General features: G+C 36.4%; 2 protein-coding genes and 1 pseudogene across 4 annotated transcripts; 1 reads left to right on the top strand and 2 right to left on the bottom strand.

Annotated features, from left to right (window-relative positions):
• The first annotated feature begins 276 nt into the window (after nt 1-276).
• Nucleotides 277-7,441, top strand: LOC113496261 (venom protease-like). 2 transcript variants are annotated; one of them, XM_026875438.1, is made up of 10 exons: nt 277-295; nt 3,767-3,849; nt 4,487-4,596; nt 4,896-4,963; nt 5,160-5,323; nt 5,595-5,707; nt 5,796-5,948; nt 6,171-6,297; nt 6,595-6,726; nt 7,182-7,441. In XM_026875438.1, exons 1-10 carry the CDS (start codon nt 283-285, stop codon nt 7,437-7,439), a joined length of 1,221 nt encoding a protein of 406 aa, XP_026731239.1. In that variant the 5' UTR covers nt 277-282; the 3' UTR covers nt 7,440-7,441. The 2 variants fall into 2 exon arrangements, with proteins under 2 accessions (XP_026731239.1, XP_026731238.1); XM_026875437.1 differs by lacking the exon at nt 277-295 and adding an exon at nt 1,965-3,190.
• Nucleotides 7,432-13,222, bottom strand: LOC113496259 (annotated as a pseudogene).
• Nucleotides 13,223-13,299: 77 nt separating this feature from the next.
• On the bottom strand, nt 13,300-19,703 carry LOC113496260 (facilitated trehalose transporter Tret1-like). 2 transcript variants are annotated; one of them, XM_026875435.1, is made up of 3 exons: nt 19,464-19,703; nt 17,354-17,489; nt 13,300-16,328 (listed from the first exon to the last, which is right to left on the bottom strand). In XM_026875435.1, the coding sequence occupies exons 1-3, from the start codon at nt 19,485-19,487 to the stop codon at nt 15,049-15,051; spliced, it is 1,440 nt and encodes a 479-aa protein (XP_026731236.1). In that variant the 5' UTR covers nt 19,488-19,703; the 3' UTR covers nt 13,300-15,048. The 2 variants fall into 2 exon arrangements, with proteins under 2 accessions (XP_026731236.1, XP_026731235.1); XM_026875434.1 differs by lacking the exon at nt 19,464-19,703 and having other exon boundaries at nt 17,354-17,612.
• Between the last annotated feature and the right edge of the window lie 3,573 nt (nt 19,704-23,276).

Genomic DNA, 23,276 nt, shown 5'->3' with positions numbered 1-23,276 from the left:
GTAAATATTCTATCATTGCATTTCTATAAGTCTATATACAGGTAAATATTAACGAAAATAATTAGTCAGTTATTTAAAAGTCAAGATACGTTGGAAGTGGAAATATCTTTGCGTTACACAGCATAGCAGCACTAGCGACGCCCGAACGCGTTCAGTGCAGTTATTTTTTGTAGTAGGTGCCGATTCCAAAACAGAAAATTGACAGTAAAAGTTTGAACCACTGGTGATAACATTTTAAACTTTTTGGACTTATTTTTTGAGAGTTTATAGAATAGCTGAAAAATGTGTACTATGAGTAGGTAATTTCTTTAGCCAGACTCTGTGATATTAATATTCGTGGGTATCTTATGGAGGGTAGAGGTAAGGAGAACCAACCGTCTCAGTGTAGTAAATAGTAACCGTTGAGAGCTAGTTGAGAACCAATTTCATTTAGAGGGCGCTGTAGTAGCAAGTGGAATAAACATGAGCGCTACAAATATACTCAAATATAAAAAGGAAAGATGACACATTTTTAAATACCTAGGTATGTATTTATAATATATATTATACAGATATTTCTTAACGGTAACAGTAAAAAAAAATCATCCCAACTTATTTCACCTGCAATTCATACGATTTCCTACATTACCGCTATTTTGGTGAGTGTTCGAAATATCATTTGCCGTTTACAGGCTAACACTTTTTCAGGTTTTCCCTCAAACAAGACGGTTATCAGTATTCACACACGTTATACTTTTCTTTTCGTTTTTTTAAGCCTGACTTTAAACTGTACGATTTTTTTAACATAAAAGCATCTAAATATACAGCAAAAGCAAATATATAAAATACCAAACCTTTTTAAAAATATCAATATAAAAAGCGTCAAAAAAGACATCCTCATCCCTGCCAATGTCGGGAAACTATAAATTTATCTTCTTTCTACCCTTTTTGTAATATCCTCTTTGGTTGTAGGTAAGTCAGTTTCCTCTAGATTCGACCTAAAAGTTAATGATAAGTATAAACGTTTCGACCTTTACCACATCTCTTATTAAATCAATTCTAGTTTAAAAAAAAAAACAAATATTAGTCCAAACTGGTGTTGTTCATAATGGCAGAATAATAAAAATGGTGGATGGTATTGGTTGGCATTTAAGATGGGTGACTTCGTTTACTTAATTTTGTATTTAGCTAGCTAATTTAATTATCCCAGCGTTGTTAATTTTAGTATCCATTTTACGTGAAAAGGGCGAAGAATCTAGAGCGCGCGGAGCTGGACTGAGTTGAGCGGGTTACCCAGGGCCGATCAGGGAAAGAGGGTGGGAGGAAGTTCAGATTCCGATATTTGGAGTCGTTTGTTAGTGGTGTCTAGGCCCTAAGACAAAAACGCTTCAAAAAATTCTGGCAATTTTTTTTATATAATTTGAAGTGTTGTCTACACTATAATAGTCTAGTTTTTGTTTTATATTTTAGTTAATTTAATGTTTTATATTTTAGTAAAAGTCAATTAATATTGAAAAATAAACGTAAATTAATAATAAATCACATATCAGATAGACATCTCTTCACAAGTCTCTTACACTTTCCTCCTCACTCCTCTTTTTTTTATGAGATATGCTTTGTATATGTATCAACAGTGTAAACCTCAGTAAAACTTACTTCATTGTAACGTTATTTTATTTTTTCTTCTCTGGAGGTCAGTTTTTATAGAAAATCATAATCATTTTGCTATTTGATACTTGTTTTGCTAATTTACGCTGTTTTTGCAGACATTCATTTTAATGTAAAATGCTACTGTAAAATTTTATTTAGAAAAGAGTAACTTATGGAGTTTCTTGCCGGTTCTTCTCCATAAGAATGAAACTTTGGAACCGTGCAACTAGAGTCAGTAATATAACGTTTTAAAAGTGCCTGAGATACGGCCTATTTGAAATAAAAACTTTTTGATTTTGATTTTGACATTTTAACCTAACTATAAACAAATGAATAGAAACCATAATCGTACAGAACATCTGAAGGTCGGCAAACCGGTTAGTAAGGATTTCTAGTCTGGATCTAATCGCTCTCGTACAACTAGTTTTGTTTGGAAGCTTGGTACTAACATCTACAGATATTTATGTTATTAAAATAGGCTTATAAACTTGAATTTATCATTTACCAGAAGCAGTTTCTTCTAAAAGTATTCTTAAATAATTTCAAACAGAATATATACAGTAGGTTAAAGGGACCTTTATCTTTTTGTTCCAATTCTATAATATCTTCGAAGCTCATGACTCATACACGGAGTTAAGTTTGAATAGCTGTCTAGGGTTCCGTCGGAGTTTTAATGACGCCATCTCATCTCTCGATTATTTTGATGATGTTTTTTCTACTCACATACTGTACTACTAATCGGTATTGCTTTATTTTCTGAGTTATATAACATATTAACATAGGTGTTTCAGAATTAAATAAAATATTTTAGAACTTTACTCGTTGTAAATACTTTATTGCTGCCTCTGGGTCCCAATTCCTCTACATAACGATTAGAGAACGAAAATGACAAAATTCGTTTTCTCCTAAGATATTGCCATCTCAATAATTGGTAATTTCATCGTATTGACAGTGAGTGTTCCGCCCCGTACATAATGTTGAAAGCGGAATTGCGGCCCTGGTCAAATAAATGCCTTTTGTCATTTATTTCTCGAGTAGACTTTCTGGAACTTTTAACTCTATACTCTTATTCATTTTAATAATTCACTTGGGGTGAAAATTCTGCCCGCTCAAAAGCTCTGGCCAAAACCAGGGCTCCCATTCTGCTGTTTACAATTTCCGATGAATGGAAATTCCGGAACACTCACTGTCATTACAATGAATTTTAAATCATTGAGCTGGCAAAATTTTGAGGTCTTCAATCAAATTTCCATGTATTTATCGGACATTGTAAATAGCAGAATCGAGGCCCTGGTCTAAAATTGTCTCGAAAAGACGACGAAATAATAACGCTTTTAAGAAAACGATTTATACAAAACCCGTATAAGGAGACGAGCTCGCACTTTTGTTTTTGTGCTTGTTGTCTTTAATATGTTAATGTCAAGGAAAATAAAGTTTAGTGAGCGTTTCTGAGTGGTCTGACTTGCATGTCTAGTGAACATGTATTTAGATAAAGTTAAAACATTGGTCGTTATCCTGTGTAGTCTCTGTTATGTCTCTTGCGAACTCGGACTGCCGGAGGGTGAGTTATACTAGCAATCCAACATGTTTTAACAGAGCGTTATAGGTTTAAATACATTAATAAGTAAATGTCCGCTTCATTTTTCATTGGTACTTACCTCATGAGGAATATGAACTATATTAAACTTTTATCAATTACAATCAAAATATTACCAAACTTTTTATTCAAATTATGCCACTAAGCACACTACTAGTCGCCAACAACGACAAATAGACAGAACCTATATCGCTCATGCCCTGCAGCTTCCAAAGACTTCTGGTTCTAGAGAAACAGTGCAACAAACTTCCTAGAAGTTTCTATAACATAATGAAGTCACTTCTTAGCCTTTTCTCAATGCCAGGCTGACTGGCGGGTACTAACAGAAATCGTGCAAGTACAATTATTGATAATTCAAGCATGTTTTTAAAATATGATTGAAATCAAGCAATTTGTAGAGAGATTTTTTTTCAACTGCCAAAAACCATTTGAAAATAATTAGCTGTAGCTTAGTAACAAACAGTATTAAAATGTTACAAAATTTCTTACGAGAACACACACGCACATGATATAACATCAACATTAAATGTTAAATTTCAGGTGCGTCTTGCTTCACACAGGGTGCCAACGGGACATGTGTCGAGCTAGGCAGATGTGCTTCAGCCAATAGAATTAATTTATTCGTAAGTGTACCTATATCTATAGACCAATCAGTTTCTAACCACAAAATGTTCACAGGCATTGACGGCTGCTTGGTCATCAGACCACTCTTTGTTCAAAACAATTTAATGTCCTTGTTTCTTACATATTATTGACACCCAAACTGCTTATATGATTACATAATATTCTATATTTAATTATCTATTTAATAACGGTTTACTCAGGCGTATTTATCGGGAGAGTTCGCCTAGTTAGTTATCTAGTAGGCCGACGACGCAGTAAATATGATAAGTAGGCGTGACTGGGCCCCGATTTTGCTATTTACAATGGCAGCTGAGGCAAGTGGATTAAATTTGAAACTATTCCTATTCTCTATCAGTTTGCCAATACAATAATTGGAAATTTATTGAATTGACCGTGTGTGATCCGCCCGGACAGAATTTCCAATTATTGTGTTGGAAAAATTCTTAGAATAATACCAATAGTGCACATTAAATCCAATTTCTAATAATTCGTCGGCCATTGTAAATGGCAGAATTGGGGCCCATTATATCGATTACGACAAATTATATTTTTTTGTACAATATTTCTGTAACTATCAGAACTCAAAGAAGGGCCTTATCGTACACCCTTGGCATACTCCTTCATTATACTTTTCAGTTGACAGCAGGTTATCCAAGAAGTCAGTTTCCTGAGTTACCGGATATATGTTCGTACAGCGGCAAGCTGCCAGTTGTGTGCTGTACAGATTGTAGCATTTCTGAAAAACCGTGAGTTCGTTTGTTGTCATTGTGATTGTATTTGTCGTAAGCTTATGTATGTGCAAAATAAAGTTTCCTTTAGCAGGCAATTAAAAACAAATGGAAAAAATACCTAGATTTGAAAGTTGCAAAAAGTCTAAACTCTTCTACTCTTTTAAATTCACTAATTAATTGTTTCATGCCTTATAAAATAATTTGAATGTACCTAAAATTTCTTGATTTTCTTCGGACTTATAGCATTTGTTAATCACAGAACTATTCGTAATTATTTCTAGCACATTTAATAAAATTGTTTGATCTTCTTTCAGATACTATGACACTGCTTTATTACCTTTAGGGACATTCGGTTCTAAAGAAGGTACAGTCGCGTGGAAAAGTAAGTAATCGACTTTCATTTACTTTTGCACTATCTCTCAAGCTTGAACTAATTTAAGTTTAACTTATCAATAATAAACCTAGTTTCGGTTGCCAGACTAATGTCGGTCACAACAGGAATCCTTAATCATAAGAAAACTAGACGATGATAAAATTTATAAGAAACTATATTTTTTCTTGTCTATTTTATTTTTCAGAATGCATAGACTACTTCCAGCGTTTACCTTACAAATGTCACGGGAGTGGTGTAGCCGGAGTAAAGAGGGATTGGAATGACGAGAAGAAATGTTACGATATACAAATATATGGAGCTCTGGGCGTGGGAGGACGCGACGCTGAGAGATGGGAGTTCCCACACTCGGTACGTTGTTTCTAAACTGATGGATAAAGTAAATCCAAATATCAATTTCATGTTTTGTGACATCTTAAACAAAAATCGCCCCAAGACTCCAAACTATCAACCGCTGATTTTTACCCGACTGCCAGGAGGGTTATTTAATATTGTTCAAAAAAGCCACATCGAAAAAGTAGAAACCGCGTCATTTATTTTTAATTTATAACTTCACCAGTAACTTACTCTGCCGTTATCTTCGATCATTACTTCAGATGATTGAGCTAAACTTGTTTGTCAGGCATTAATCGGGTATGGCGATGATGTGGAGACAGCGGATTGGCTGTGCGGAGGCTCCGTCATCAGCGAGAGGTTCATACTCACTGCAGCTCACTGCACAGCGGCTGGAGCTTTGTACGTCAATACTTTAACAGAACTAAATATGTGTATCATAGTGCCTTAAGAAAAATAGTAGCAATTTATGACAACTATGTGTTTTCAGGGGCAGCGTAAAATTTGCGGCACTCGGCCTGTTAAAACGCACAGACCCTAAGAAGTACTGGAAAATACATAATGTCAAGAGAATTATAAATCACCCTGAGCATAAGCCACCTTCCAAATATCATGATATAGCTCTCCTGGAGACTGAGACTGAGTAAGTATTACGTTTTTAGTATTACTTTTCCCATCATGGCGCGGGCACTTACGAAGCTTGCTTGTAAAAACTACTGGTTTTGTTCACCGTCGCACTGGTTACTTTTTCATTTCATCAATTTTTTTATTAAAAATGTAGAAAATGCAACCCAAACCCAGGTGCTAATTGATACATTTCTTTGGAGAAAAAAAGATAGTTTAAATCTTTATTAAAATCTTGCAGGATGAATTTTGGCAATGATCTGCTGCCAGCATGCCTTCATACGGGAACAGAAGAAATAAGTACAGCTGAGGCTTCGGGATGGGGGCGTCTGGGATACAGACAGGCTTTAGCGAATACCCTGCAAGTAGTGAGTATACGAGACAGCTTAACACTGCCTCTTAATTGTAGATAAGATGTCTCACCGCACAACTATATGCCGCTTAGTGAGCTGTCACACATCCACTTAACTTAAATATTTCATGATTTTAGTCTGCCGGCGAATGATTCTTCAATTTTACAGGAAAACACAATACTCGCCACTGCAAATACGAGCCAAACTACTGAAATAAATTACGTAACAACCAGATTATGAGGCGAATTAATTGCATTCAAATCACTTGGGCTTAGTCAATTAACTGGAAAATAATATTATGTTCTTTTTCAGGTTGAAATAACACAGTATAACGATTCAGAATGTGCATCTATGTACAAGCCTCACCGACTGCTAGAGCATGGTTATGATCGGAAGACTCAGATGTGCTACGGAGTTTATAATGCAGCTGTTGACACGTGCGAGGTAACTCTTACTATGAAAAACATCAACTGCTAACATTAGTATCACAATGATATTAAAATTTAATTTTTCAAGAATTCTTGTCATAATAAGAATATCCGAATGGTTAAGGTCACCAAGCCGAACCCACTGAGCGCGACGGGTCACGGTTTCGATCCCCGTGTGGGTCAAGCGTTTGGGCGATCAACGAATGCTTGTCCTGAGTCTTTGTGAAACCCCCGAGTTGCAAGGATTCCTGACTGCGGAAGTCATTTTATTAAAACAATATTATTATTATTATTTATTATAACTATAGTAATTGCACAAGCGCCACATGTAAGGGTGCGAGTGTAATGCGAGTTGGATACCCTTGTTGCATAGGGCATTGTACGAGCAACAAATTAATTTAAAATTATCAGGAACCTAATAAAAAGATGATTTTAATTAGGTTTCAAAAAGGTTGTATTGGTATTCCTCAGGGCGACAGCGGTGGTCCTCTCCAAATTCATCGTTTTAAATGCCTGTACACCGTTATTGGAATAACATCATATGGCAAAGACTGTGGAATCCCCGGCTCAGCTGGCATGTACACCAGGGTCTCGTACTACGTGCCCTGGATCGAGAGCATCGTATGGCCAGTAGAATTTGAGCAACAGAAGAAACTGGACGATGAATGGCTGGACAAATGGTTACAAAAACCCTCAAATTTGTCGCAAGAAATAAAACCTGTTATGTAAAATTGTACTTTTATTCTTTAAAATAGATTACATTTAATTTATATTACATTTAAATCTTAGAATGAAATCTTCTTATCTTGCTACTTATTCGAAGTGATAATATCAACATTAATCTCAGTTTTACTAATCATAAAAATATTTGAGTCTTGTTAAGGTAACTGCTAACTACGCCAATCACTTTCCGTTCTTATTTTATCATTTGTACCTTTGCTTCGACATCATCATCACACGTTACTCTGTCGTCAGTCTTTTTAAACGTTCCATTGTTGAAATAATCTTCAATCTCTTGAAGAGTCCTATCCTTAGTTTCCGGTAGCATAAAATACAAGACCGAGAGGGCAACTGCCATTCCCGTACCAAACACTGCAAAACTTCCGTAAACTTTTAAGTTGAGAAGGAAGTATGGAGTAACTTGTAGTGCTATCATGACGTTTAGGGATATCCAGATTCCAGCCACAGCTGATCCTACTCCTCGGTGAGGCAAAGGGAATATTTCACCTAGCAAAGCTAAGGGAATAGGAGTACAACCTAAGTTAGCAAGAATAAAGTACAAGACAAATATCACTATTGGTATCCATGGTTTGTCGTTTGGAATCAAGTTTCTAGCTACCAAGAAGAGATAGGTGCAGACAATCATTAAGACTAGAACTGCACTAAAACCAGTAGAGAAAAGCAAAGTCCTTCGCTTAAAGATTTTGACTAAAGCTGAGGAGAAAACAGCACTTGCAGTAATTATCAAGTCGATTCCCAAAGTATAATAGAAAGACCGTGACTTGTCACCAGTTATTTCACCTATGATCTGCGGCGCGTACGCGGGAAAAATGTGTCGTCCACTACTCTCTAGAAGGACACTGCCAAAGAATATTATTATGAGAGGTTTAATAAAATCTTTCCTTGTGAACTTTAAGAAGAAATCAATGATTTCTTGCTGGATTGTTGATTCCTTAAGTGGTACTGAGAGTCGTTCCATTTGAGCGTCAATCAGTTTATCCAGCTCCTTGCAGGATGCTTCTGATTTTCCCCTGAGCCAGTAAAATGAGCGTTTGCTTCTTTCAAACTCTCCTTTCGACGCTAGCCAGGCATGGACTCTCTTGCCACGTGCAGTTAACTAAAAGCGCAAGGATGTTAGGAATTGCGCCGATAAGTGCCACAGTTCTCCAATGGTAAAAGTGCCCGGCAATATGGACAGACATGCCACCGAAGCATACTGATGCTGTTTTAAGATTTAAAAAGACTCCTCTGTACTTAGGATCGGAATACTCTCCTATGGCAATGGCACCCAAAGAGACTGTCGCTCCGGCTGTGATACCACCCAAGATCCTGCCAGTCATGAGAGCAGGGATGCCAGTAGCAAAGTATATACACAACCAGCCGATAATCCCTGGAAGGATGACGAGGCCATGAGCTAGCCGGCGGCCATATACGTCCATGAGGTATGATGATATAAGAAACCCTGGTATACCGGACAGGCCACAGGATGACGCTGAAAAAGAAAATACATTTTAGAGGAATTAAAATCAATATTCTCATCGTCGCAGTGGAAGAAAAAGTAGGTTAAAGACAAGAATGTTGTATTTTTCTTTAAATTTGTAATTTTGGTGAGTGTTATTTCAAAGCTAGCTAATGACTATTTTCTTATCGATTCAACTTTTAACTTGCTGCAAAGCTTACCTATCCACGAAGCTGTGTAGAGGTCTGTTTTGATGGTTGAGTCAGGGGCCTGCAGCCCGGGGAGCAGGCTGGAGGTGTAGCCCAGCATCATGCCCTGGCCAATCATGTTGGTCAGCACTGCAGATACGGTCCATGCCTGAAATAAATCACTTCCGAATTAATGAGATTAAGAATATGGGCACCTTAAAACCTCGGAATGATATCGTTCAGATTGTTGTCACTGAAACGAACAAAGGGGTTTCAGATGAAGTGTGATAATGTTGCTCTGATAGTCTAGTTTTAAAACCATTAGATTGCCAAGACATAATTCGATCCCAAGGCACGAACAACTATTCGAACCTTACACCGACCGAGCTAATGTATTTTGGAAGGCATGTAAATCTCAGGGTCTTGCACCTAATCTGATGAGAGTGAAGAAAGCGACAGTTTACCTGACTGGTGTATTGTGACAGTACCCGTCGTGGCCAAAATCAGGACCTTATTAATTCAAAGCATTTTATTTCAGATTAGCTGTTGCCTGCGACTTCGTCCCCGTGGGTAGAAGATATAAGTTATGATTTATACCTGCCCTGTTTTTTTTCCACATTTTCCATTGTATCTTCGCTCCTATTAGTCGCAGCGTGATGTTTTATAGCCTTCCTCGATGAATGGTCTATTCAACACAAAAATATTTTTTGGACCAGTAGTTCCTGAGATTAGCGCGTTCAAACAAACAAACAAACAAACTCTTCAGCTTTATATATTAGTATATAGAAGTATAGATAACATGATCCATACAATTCTAGTAAAATTGATTAATATGGTAGCTTAGAAAGTTACTCTTAAGGTAGTGGTAAGTTAGATGAGATGCAATTACTTATACACAAAAAATGCCTTAGCTCTTCTTTGAGTCTCACACATACCTAATAAAATGCTCAGGAATATGACTAGAGAGAAAAACAAAACCCAGAGAACTGTTAACTCTATTTTAAGACCTACTTTATTTTATTGAAGTCGTCTACTTAATGTTATCGTTTTATTGTAATAATATTATTATGATATAAGACACAATAGACGAGATTATAGTGAATTAGGTTGATAAACAAAATGGAGAATTAACAACAATATAGTTCTCTAAAGGAGTGAATGGATGTAGGTACATAAAGTTTTTCTCTTGGTATCCGTTCAAAATGGTCTTTTTCCAAGGAGACCTTTTCCAGGCACTTTTAAAACTATGAAACTAATGACACTTGTAGTGCGGTTCTAAAATGTCATTTTTATGGAGAAGAACCGGCAGGAAACTTCATAGGAAAGGAGTAGAATAGGAAAAAGACGGGGATCTTTTTGGAAAGAAATATACCCGTTCCGTAATTAAATAATTATTGGGATAAAATAATATGACACAAGTCGTTCCGTGTTCCCTTAATCTGCTCTACGTTGAGCGGCATAGTAAATCTTACTTTGAGAACAGTCATAAAATTTATAACTTTTATGAGCTGTTTAAGATTATTATTTATTGGTTTGAACGCAAAAATTCGCTTATCATAGAGATTAACCGTAGATTATTGCTATGTGTTATGCCCTTGACAAGTCTGACCTGAATGGGCTATTTTTCAACATGAATTTATCCGTCGCAAATGCGGTAGGAAAATTTTATATAAACATATTTTGGTCCATTTTTTCATTTCATTTGGTCATTTCGATTTCAGATGTATTATAAGAATAATAAATATTTTGGGATTATTGTTGTGGGTTGATTGTTTCGACCGAAATATAATATGAATTGTAATATTTTTAGCCCTTTGTTGCAGGCTCAGCCGAAAACGGCCTGTCATGGTGATGTATTTATTGAAACTCCACCCCTTTTGAAAATTATCCAAAAGATCTACCTATATCGCTTCTGGATTCAGAGTATATTTTATTTGAGACATTTTTTAGTTTCGGTTCCATATCAATGACATCAACAGTTTCTAGCTTCTAATAAGGGATATTGATTGTTTTATTGTGTTGTTTATCAAACACATTAGGCAGTTGTATTTTGTTATCTTAAACTAACGATGTTACGAGGATTTGAAAATAGCACGATCAGAGTCAGACCGAGGTCAAGCTCTAGACTACTTCATCATCGGCCTGCTATACTAACTATATTGGGGTCGTCTTCCAGTCTAACCAGATTCAGCTATGTACCAAGGTTTTACAAGGAGTGACTGCCTATCTGACCTCCTCAACCCAGTTACCTGGGCAACACAATACCCCTTGGTTAGACTGGTTGTCAGACTTTCAAGCTTCTGACTGCCTGTAACGACTGTCAAAGATGTACGAATAACAGCCGATAGCCACAATTTATCATGCCTTTCAAAATAAAAGGGAAGTTGGAGGAGTTATTACGTAGATAGTCACCCATCCACGGCCTACCGTATCAAGCGTAGGTTAACCTGCGATCGATTTAATTAGCCACGCACTCCTGAGAATACTAGGCTTTGATAAATATTTATATTAAACTTTTCCTTTATAAGTTTTTTTCAGAATTATTTTCAGTACATTAAAGAGATTCAGTGATATTTGCGATATTACATGATTAGCGATAATCTTTTGTAAATAAGGTCCTTATAAATCATTATTATTACTCGCATAAACATAAATCTCTTATCCAAAACGGTAAATATTAATTATGTTTGTCAGCATTTCACGAAAAACAAAAACGAAAACCTATTAAGGATCCGCTCTCTGTCATTCTGATTGTCACTAAGCTGATCCAGTGGTGATAACTACACTGTTTCAACAAATTATAAACATCGAGGTTAAGCTACGTTTGTCACTTTCTTATATTTGTTGGTAGGTGAGCAATCTATACTTCTATACTTATCTATATCTATACTAATATATAAAGCTGAAGAGTTTGTTTGTTTGAACGCGGTAATCTCAGGAACTACTGGTCCAAATTAAAAAAATCTGTTTGTGTTGAATAGACCATTTATCGAGGAAGGCTTTAGGCTATAAACCATCACGCTGCGGCTAATAGGAGCGAAGATACAATGGTAAATGTGAAAAAAACAAATCAGGTATAAATCATAACTTATGTCTTCTACCCACGGGGACGAAGTCGCGGGCAACAGCTAATTATTTACCAACTCTCAAATGTTTAATAAAACTATTTTTTATTTAGACGATTTCTATGGATCCCGCAGTGTCACGAGTTTGACTAGTACAGTAGGTAGTACTTGGCCGGTTTTTCGCGCATTATAAAGTTGTCTAAATTCTTTCTTAGGCTCTAGAATACCAGCGAAACTAAATTTCATTTAAATCCGTTCAGTAGTTTCGGCGTGAAAGCGCTACAGACAGACAGATATACTATGTTATTAGTAAGGATAAAGTATATGTTTATGTACAGTACACGTGTGTACAATAAAATTATCTTAATTACTCGTTATATCAATTAAACATTCATTTCAACAATAACATTATTTAACTGTTTACTTGCCTATTGTTATTACAAAAACAATTTATTGTTATTATTTGTTAACCGCTTTAAGTATCGGAGTAATAAGTATTATTTTTATTAGATTTAGTTTTACATACTTAGAGTTAATTTTGGCTTGTAAAGCTCTTTTTAGCCCTGTGTACTTATTCGCAATATGATTTTTTAGGGTCCCGTAAAAACGGATACTACTACAAAGTCTCCACTGCCTGCCTGACCGTCTATCAACAGGCTGTAAGTCTAAAACCATTAAAACTAGAAATTTGATATAATAATCAGAATAAAAATCGAGGTTAAGCGACTGTTGGCACGGTCTTAACTTAATAGGTGACTTATTTTGTTTGCAAATTAGTTTTTCCTTCGTCCGGAACCCACTGTGTTGTTGAGTTATTTCAATGTTTAGTACTATCGAAATTCAATAAAATATGCTTTTGCGCTATTAAAACAAAACCCACACGAAATCAACGCACTGAACAACACTGGCACTTTATATATATTATGTTATATTCACCTATTTCTCTTGCACTGTTTGTTATAGCTAAATATAAAAATCGATTGTTTACCTGTCTCAAAAAATAAGGAACCATAATCCACGCCTCTCTTTGCCTGACGTTTGACGACTAAGCGCAGGTTAGTCGACAGGTATCAGCTGCCTACAATAAAATGATAATGATAACTATGCTACTATGATTTGTTCTGTTTCGTATGTCTGTTCATATTATAATAATTATTCGTTTTATTTAATTGTATAAGGTTTTCATACGGGTGGAACCCGTATTTTTTTTCATTGTGTTTGGACAACTGATCCCTATTAATAAGCTCAGTCCGTCAGCCTGTCTTTTCGTCCGTCCTCCATTAGTAATTTAAAAAAATATTGGATATTAAAGGTTATAAATTTGTTGGGCGATAAATAAAGTGATTGGGTACCACAAACCGCACTAATGCTTGTTCTGAGTCTAGGGCACCTTGATTCAGTTCAAGCATCAAGTGATTTGAATGTTTGTGAAACCACACAAAGATTATATACGCTTCCGTAGAAGTCCCTATATTTTCCATAAAAAATATTAGTGTTTATTTTTAATCTCCAGTGTAGTATCCATCTCCCTGCCTAACCTGTATGTAATGCTTACAATTTCAAACCAAACAACCAATCCGAGGAAACTAGTCATAGCGAAAGAACTCCCATGTCCAACTCAGTGATCACAGGAAAAAAACCATCCTATGATTTAGTCCAAGTTATAACCTATCTATGTACCAAGTTTGTGTTTAACGGAGCGGTACGGAACTCCAAAAATATGTAGGTAACTTACGTAGGAACCAGGGTCACTAACCGCTACATAATATACCAGTCAAATTCGTCCTCAAACATATTTATTAAATCCATCATTTACATTGTTACGAATAAAACAATTTATGATCCAAACGTCGTACTTTCAGTTAATTGTCTAAAAGATTCTCACGACATTTATGCAGTTGTTGAGTGTTTTTAAATTGAACTAAAATCTCTATGTTCACACGATACTATCAGTGATGCCTTTGTAGTTACACCTCGGTAACTGTAGCTCAAAAGTTCAAGTTTCGTACGGAAAGGGTAATTTAAAAGCGATATCCTATAACTAAGGGCCCATTTAGACGGTGCAAGAAGTACCAGTTACAATACATTGTGCAGCCGTCCAGCTCGGGTATCTACCGTGGTATATAATCGCCGGCTATGTATTACAACTTACACGATTTTTCTCGCGACATCTAAAATGTGCTCTAAGGATCCGTTGTTTTTTATTCCGTCAATCTGTCACCAGGCTGTGTCTCAAGGGCTGTAATAGTTCGACCATTGAACATTCTATAGATGGTGTGTTTCTATTGCAACTATAGCAACAAATCATCAAGAGTACGCGACCATTGCAAGTTAATAATACTGTGGTAGATGTTTGTTTTTGTGAATTATAGTCTCTTCTCCTATAAAACGGAATGTAGAATTGTTAGTCCAACTCGTTTAAAGTGTCTGGTAGCATTTTGAGTCCTAGGAAGAATCAGTGTACGACGATGACTATTATATTTTATCTGAAATTATCGGTGCACTCTGCAATCACCAGCGGTGTCATCCTTATTCTTTGTTCTTGTTCTGAATGAAGGGCATAGAAAGAATAAACTAGTTTTTCTTATAAGTAGTATTTATTTTTTCCATCCATTAAAAACCTTAATGCCACACACTTACTATAAATGTCAAAACAAAGAAATTTTACTTCTTCAACTTTTAAACGACTTCAAAGAGAGTAGGCTCTTAATTTGGTCGGTATTTCTTGTTGTCTTCATCCCTTTGGTCGGATGTATTATTGGCGAAATATACAACTGACCACAGATAAACAATGAAGAGAATTTATTACCAACAGAGACTTTATTACATCGACAAATCACAGCAATTAATTTAACTACACTATTTACAACTTCATTAATAAAAGACATGCATTATCCCGTTCAGTCTCATTTCCGAATCATTTCCAGTTCCTCCGCTTCCTCAACTATATCTAATACAGTAAAAGTCCCGTGATTAAAGAAATTCTCAATTTCTTGCAAAGTTTTATCTTTCGTCTCGGGCATTACAAAATACAGGATGACAAGCGAGGTTCCCATGACTAGGCCATAAACTGCAAAAAAACCGGACACTGAGATGCTGACAATCAGGTGTGGCGTGGACTTTAACCCTATTATCAGACAAACAGATATCCATAATCCTGTTACAGCTGACCCCACCCCTCTATGGGCTAAGGGGAAAACTTCCCCAGCCAATGCTAGAGGAATAGGAGCACAACCCAAGTTAGCGAAAATAAAGTAAACTACTAACATAGAAACAGATGTTAACGGACGATTAGCTATAATGTCTTGCGAAGTCAAAAACAAATTCAAGCATACCAACGTAAGTACCCCAAAAGCTGAAAATCCGGTTGTAAAAAGAAGTTTTCGTCTACTCATCAGTTTGACTAAGATAGATGCAAAAAGGGAAGCCACTGTGATAATTAAGTCTAATGCTAAAGTGTAGTAGAATGATTGTGTAGATTCTCCGGTGATCGCCGCCATGATCAGAGGAGCGTATGCCGGGAACACATGCCTCCCACTCATTTCCAGCACAAGCGCTGCTAGTATCATTATATTGAGCGGTTTTACAAAATCCTTACGTGTAAATTTTCTAAAAAAGTCTTTGATCAAGAACGACAAAGTTATTTTTCGATTTGCTGTGCGCATCCTTTCTTTTTGGGCATTGATTGTTTCGGCTAATTCTTTTTTAGAAGCTTCACTATCTCCTCGCAGCCAGAGGAATGCTTCCTTACTCCTGTCGTACTGTTTTCTGGAGATCAGCCACGCAGGGCTTTCGGGCCATGTGTAGATTATGGTGAGGGCGATGAGCATAGGGATCAGGCCAACTAAGGTGATAGTCCTCCAATGAAGAAAGCGGCTTATAATGTGAGTAAACATAGCTCCGAGGCACACCGCGGCATTTTTGAGGTAAAGAAACACTCCCCTGTACTTGGGGCATGTGTATTCTCCTATGACGACTGCCCCCAGAGAAACGGTGCCCAAGCTGCTCAGCCCGCCAAGGAACCTGCCGATCATGATGGCTTTGACGTTGTTCGCGAAGTATATGAGCAACCAGCCGACTACTCCCGGTAATACTATGATGAAGTGAGTTGCTTTCCTTCCAAGTCGATCCATGAGGACTGAGGACAGCAGGAAACCGGGGATGCCAGACACACCAACGATGGACCCTGGAAATATAAAGTAAAATTTATATATTATGTAATAGTGTTTTATTTTATGAGTATAAGATGATGATATAAAATGATAAGATTATGTAAATGTGTTTTGTTTTATATCGCGTCTAATTTGTGAGTTCAAGATTGAGAGATATGATAGTATTTGTTGCTGGGGTGCCTACGTACTAGATTTGCACAGTGCTCCCCGTATATTTATCGAATTATGTTAATATAGAATATGCTACGAGGTCACAATTGTAGAATCAATCTACTGATTTGTTTTTTTTGATGGAATGAGAACATGGATGCTGTTGTCCTTGGAGCATTCTAGTCTTACATCTCCCATTTTTTTGCTAATCTTCGTCACTATGCTATACAGATTAGGTTTTATAAAAATATTCATTTAGGTTACGTATAATTACTACTCGTAGATTAGATATGAATAATAATTAGAGACATAAATAATTATAGTTTTAATTGTCTGATGTCATAATTTTAACTTGTCATTGTTTAATTTACCTAATTTTTTTATGGCGTTCATATAAGAACACGCAAATTTATTTTTTATTATGTTTTTTTTTAGTTAGCCTTACTAAAAAGCCTTCAGACAGGGTAGAGATAAAAGTATTTACTACGTTAGCAACGGTCACCAAGTTTAAGCTGGAGGGGGTCGTGGTTGGATTATGAGACTACCGTTCTTAGTACGCAATGGACCTCGGCGGCGAAGTCTAAGTATTAATTATACAACATTTGTGTTTTGTATTGCTAGTGCAAGCTGGCATGGTAGCAAGATGAGTCGATGACGTAGTTAAGGTCTTGTCGAGTCTGGATGAGGTAAACACAAGACTGCAGAAATGTAACGATAAAGGGGAGGACAAAATCTGTGGATGATGTTAATGATGATTGCTATTGCTGGCTAAATCGAAGGTTTCTTTTAGACGTATTTATTGTCGTTGGGATAAGTCTTGGGATGTTCTGTCAATAAAACGATGTTGTTCATTCGTTTTCCTTAAAAAACGACTTTACCGATTACTCACCGAGCCATGATCCTGTATTTAGATCAATTTTGATGGGTGAGTCTGGGTGGTTGAGGCCTGGCAGGAGACTGGACGTGTAGCTGAGCACCATGCCCTGCCCAAACATGTTGATCAGCACAGCTGACATGGTCCATGTCTGGAATACGAAGTAATTGGGCATCACACCAGAGATCATTTAGAATGTCGTTGTTTCGTAATAGAATGGAACTATTAAAGTGACAAGTATATAGTAGTCGTTGGCCTAGCCTTTTCCCAACTATGTTGGGGTCGGCTTCCAATCTAACCGGATTTAGATTAGTTCCATTGATTTACAAGGAGCGACTGATTATTTGACCTTCTCTGAACCTAGTTACCTGGGTAGCACGAATCAGCACGATACCCCTTAGTTAGATAGGTTGTCAGACTTTCAAGCTTCTGACTACCTGTAACGTGCCTTCCGAAACACGGGTGACCTCGTTATGACAAAGATGGTCACTCATTTACGGACTAACCGCGCCAGCTTAACCTGTGATCGATTCCTTGTGTAGTTATAGCTTAGCCACGATATTCTCACTATTAAATAGTAGTGTGAAAGTGATTTTCCTTTTCGGCAAGTGACGTGACTTTGACATGCCAGTTTAAACCTTCTAGTCAAGATATGTCTTCAATCATGAACTTAAATAGAAAACATGAATGTATGAAGATGGCAGGTCAAAGTCACATGACTTATCGAAACGAAATGTCATTTCTATAGATTTGAGAGTTCTTTATTGAAGCAAACCATTAACGATTAACGATCAACTACCAATTTTTTTTCTTGCTCCGTCAGCAATGTCTCTCTTCCAAGAAAAAATAACAAAGTAATCTTGCAACAATGTAACCTAATTAGGCATTCTAGGATAACAGTCTGTTATAATTGAAGCAATTATTGATTGTTCGATGTCATTATACCTCAATCTAACAATAATCTCGGTGTTTATATGAGGATATTATTCATTAAATTCGAGCAGATATTTTCATACAATGTAGAGCATGCGACAGAACCTTGCTACAAGCTTGTTGAATTTTTTTTCTAAATAATGTTTAGATCGAATTACTGTAATAAGAAGCACTTTACTTTAAGTGGTGATCCTGATGTTAAGCCAAAATATAGTGTGAACGCGCTATGGCGGGTTACTTGGTACTTGGGTACCCCGCCTTGGAAGAGTAAGACTCTTGCTGACTTAACCTAAACTGAAGTGCTAATCTTTAAAGCTTTATCGTAGGGCTTGCACAAACATTAAACATCATTTCTTCTTCTTTTTCACCCGCTTGCTATGGAGGGAAGTGGAATAATTTTCTTACTCCTCCTTTTTACTATTTCTGATTAATTCCGTTGCGGTTCCAAGGCAATTAATTGAGTTTCCCCTAGGACACATCGTACTCAAGATTTTCGGTGGTTTTCGTTGGTTTCATTGTAATTTCTGACTTACATTAGTTGCAATGACGGGCATGTGTGGCGGGCTAAGTCCCATTATAACATTAAAGTTACAGACTCAAAGACACCAACAACGTTACAGACTCTTATAATTTAACTTTATATTATATTAATATAGATTTGATCCAAAGCTCGCATTAAGCTTCACCCATAAATTTCCCCCTAGATAATCTAAAGCCAACGCATAGTTTAATGAAATACGTTTGTTAAACTCCCCTTGACACAAGGATCCAAGTCCTTAGTGTTTGAGTTGTTAATAAAAAATGCTAGATCACTAGACAGTCTATTTGACCTCTACAAACCATTTCACTTGAGTTCATTCACGAGACAATAGCTGTATGGTGTGAAGCTGTAAGCTTTCATAAACCGTTCTTTCATGGGATTTATTTCCAATTTGTGAAAAAGAAAAAAGAAATCCGGACAGCAATAACTTCCCCCCCCCCGCACAACTTTTTAATTTCAGACCGATTTTTATCAAACAAGAACACATAAATAATTTACCTTAAAAAGAAAAGAAGGAGCTATGACGCCACAGAGAGTCAGAGAAACGTCAAATTTATAACAAACGTCTTTTTGCGTCGGGGCTTAAAAAAAACCTAGTACAGTCTACTTGATACGATTATTTAAATTAACTTTAAATATACGTTTACTAACCTGTCTTAATAATGGTGAGTCCATTTTCTCAACATCCTGCACTGTAACAAACCCACATTATATTATGACAAGATTTATAAAACTTTGCGTTTATATAAACTGAAGTAATCTACGTCATCACCGGTCAACTGGTTTTAGAATGAAAATTATGTGTATTTGGATAATTAACTCTGACTTAATATGATTAGAATATAATGTAAAAACTCCCGCATAAAATGGACATAATTTTCAATTTATAAAGTGCGAAACCCATTTTTGAAATATACTAATAATTACGTACTGGTAACGCATTTCCACATCTTAAAATAATATTATAGCAGTTGTGGGAACGTGACAGCGCACTACACGTGATAGCGTCGTCCCTTTCTAAGAGTACTTTAAGACAATGGTGATAGGACCGAAATGCAACACTGAATGGAGCCGCGTCTGTCTTCCACAACTGGAATTATCTCACTTAGAGTGGCCGCAAAACCTCGATGTCTCAAATTAAAACTAAATTATTATTGTAAATGATCACAACAAAATAAATCTTACTAATTTATCGCTCCAAAGAGCACTGACGTGGTTTATTATCTTTTAATTAATTATGATTGATTTACATTTGTGAAATGTATAAAATAGAGTCACACAGCCATAGGGGCTTGTGCATTTAAGCTTTGAATCACACGATAATATCTCACAACTTTCACACAAAGCCATCTAGTATCAAAATGTATTTACTATTTTTATGCGCATTGGATGGTAAGTACTTGGGGTTGGATGGTAAGTACTTGGGGTTGGATGGTAAGTACTTGGTGTTGGATGGTAAGTACTTGGTGTTGGATGGGAAGTACTTGGGGTCGGATGGCAAGTACTTGGTGTCGGATGGTAAATACTTGGTGTTGGATGGTAAGTACTTGGTGTCGGACGGTAAGTACTTGGTGTTGGATGGTAAGTACTTGGTGTTGGATGGTAAGTACTTGGCCTTAAGTTACTAGACCAACAGGCCAGTCGACTGTAGGATCTAACTGTCAAAAACGTCTTAATGTATATCCTGTTAAAAGTCAAGAAATTAATTGGAAAGGAAGCGGTCACTTATCTTGGTGCGGTAACTTGGTAATCTAATTTGAATATTTGTTTTGTAAAATGAGAGGTAGCGTGCACTTTAGTTTCTAGAGCCGTTTCTTCTCCACCCCTTGATCGAGCGCTTAAGAAGCGGTGTCACAGGGTGGACTTTAGATGCTCTTTGTAACGTTCTAACGTTTCAAACGTTCTAGTTTGGATTAGAAGGTAATTTTTAATTGAAGTCGATTTTTTTCTTAAACAATATTATTACTTTTCCCTTTGCTTCAGTAATAGTATGAGTCGGCACGTGGATACTTATATAAATAATTATGTTAGTTTTACAATGGCTCTCATAAATCTTGTTGTCACAATGGCAATGTTACATCATTTGAAACCGTATGAGGTTCTCTACAAATAGCCTAAAAGTAACAAAATTGGTCACTCTATATTTAGACTACTGAATTACATCTTGAAGATTTCAACGGTCTAGCAGTTCGTGATGTAGAGTGTGCTCACAGACGGAAATTGAAAATAAGCTTACTGTTTTTGCCTTTGGTTAATCAACCCTAAAATGTAAGTTTTGAATTGCCCGCCAGGGGTTGTGACTTCAAATATACGAGAAAATATTCCTTTCAGAAAAGTGACTTGACTTTGACCTGTTTATTCAATACATTTGTTTATTTCCTCAGCGTTATTACTAGGAGAAATGTAACAGAAACTAGCTACATTTAACTACTCACATTTAAGCGATAACTCAACGATGGAGATTGGAGAATACAGTTTGTCAACCAATCTAATTCATTGTAGATACCTATTTGAGCGTTACGTGAGAATTAGCGGTTGGAAAAATTGAACACGTCTACAGGCTGAGTGCGTTGTAGGGCACGGTACGGGAGCGGGTGGCGGGGCAGGGGTCGCCCGTTCAATACCCGAGCTAGTCAGTGCGGGAAGCCTATATAGTAAGGCTGTATTGTTTGTAACAGGCTAATAACATCCGCTAGACTAGCAAATGTGTTTAAATCTGTATTGGTGTTTGAAAATTAATAGTGTTACGACTTAATTAAATGTTTCATTGAATATTTACACTGTAAGCTTGCAAGTCTTATGCTATCTCTGTTATTTTAGGGTGGAAAGAGAGAGATAGATAGACGTTTACGTTTGGGTATCTATGAGTTCATTTTGTTAGCGATCCGTGTTCAAGTTCGGCACGGCAAGGCGGGGAATGCTCATGGACACCCGTTCCCTCGGGGGAGGAAATAGTTAGTTTCAGACTCTTAGACTCTTTCTCCTTCAGACACAAGGAGTCGTTTTTTTTAAAACAACAAACTTATAAATCTAATTGATAATCCAATCCTGTTCTCCGATTCTGCTATTTACAATGGCCGATGAATGAATGGAAATTGGAAAATAACAGAATTGGGGCCCTCATCGATGATGGATGACAGACAGCATTGACGTTGACAGGTCGCGTTCAGCCATCTTTATCTAATCTGAAACGTCACTCAGAGGTGAAATTATATCCACTTAATACACATAAATAAACTTATCTATCCATAAAAGTGCATTGTTGTTATTATGGATATAAATAATATTAATACCACTAGTAATTCATAATGACTGGCCTGTTAGACAAGTGGTTAGAGGTACTTTACCGGAGGTTGTGGGTTCGATTCCCACCCAGCACCATTGTTTGTGTTATGAGTCTGGGTTTAATATGTCTACAATATGAGTGTATTGAAAAGTACACAAGTCGGTTTATCAGTTGTTCATTATTCCTGATGAATTTGTAACACTGAAAAAAAACTTTAAAACTGACCAGTAGGTCCTTAGATTAACTCGGTCAAACAAACAGACAAACTTGTTTGTTAGTTTAGATTGTAAGATATAAATGCACGTGTGACTGCACTTGGTAAGTAAATGGATTCATTAAAATAAAAGAAAAATAACTACTTACAGTTTGATTTTATGACATAAATATTATCATTATTAAACAGATTATTATGAACAGATTGAACTGTTAATTTTTCAATTACAAAAAAAAGTGTTCTCCTATCGCTGCATATTTCGTTACAACTTCCGTTTTGGTATTTCATTGGTACATGAATGACATAATTGAATAGTTTTTTTTGTGTCATTTGAATACAAAATATGTAACATAGTCATTATCTTCTAAAACCTGTTCCTAAACTAGTCCGGACTTAAAATGTATCTGCATTATCGCTTCTGTATTCCGTTTTAATAAAAATATTTAAAGACTAGCTGTTGCCCCCGACTTCGTCCGCGTAGTTAGAAGATATAAGTTAGAATTTTTGAACGGAAGCCCTCGAAGATGAATATTGTTCCCCGTTTTTGGCACATTTTCCATTGTATCTTCGCTCCTATTAGTTGCAGCGTGACGGTATATAGTGTATAACCTCCCGATAAATGGTATATTCAACACAAAAAGAATTTTTCCATTTGAACCCCTAGTGCTTGAGATTAGCGCGTTCAAACAAACAAAAAAACTCTTCAGCTTTACATATTAGTATAGAGTATAGATATAGATATGGCGGTTAGTTCATGGTATTTGTCAGCTCGTTTCATATGTAATGAGACATCACACATTGTTTACACAGCTAACTCTAGTTTAGTTCCACTTACTGTAAATATAAACAAATGTGAAGCTATCTTCAAACCGTTTCAAAACAGTCAAATGGCATTTTGCCACGAACTATTCTAAATATACATTTTGCAAAATTACGATCGTGAAGTACACAGTCAATGCTTAGT

The sequence above is a fragment of the Trichoplusia ni genome, chromosome 7 (genome assembly GCF_003590095.1).
Source record: "Trichoplusia ni isolate ovarian cell line Hi5 chromosome 7, tn1, whole genome shotgun sequence".
Classification (NCBI taxonomy): domain Eukaryota; kingdom Metazoa; phylum Arthropoda; class Insecta; order Lepidoptera; family Noctuidae; genus Trichoplusia; species Trichoplusia ni.
This window is presented reverse-complemented; position numbering and strand designations above follow the sequence as displayed.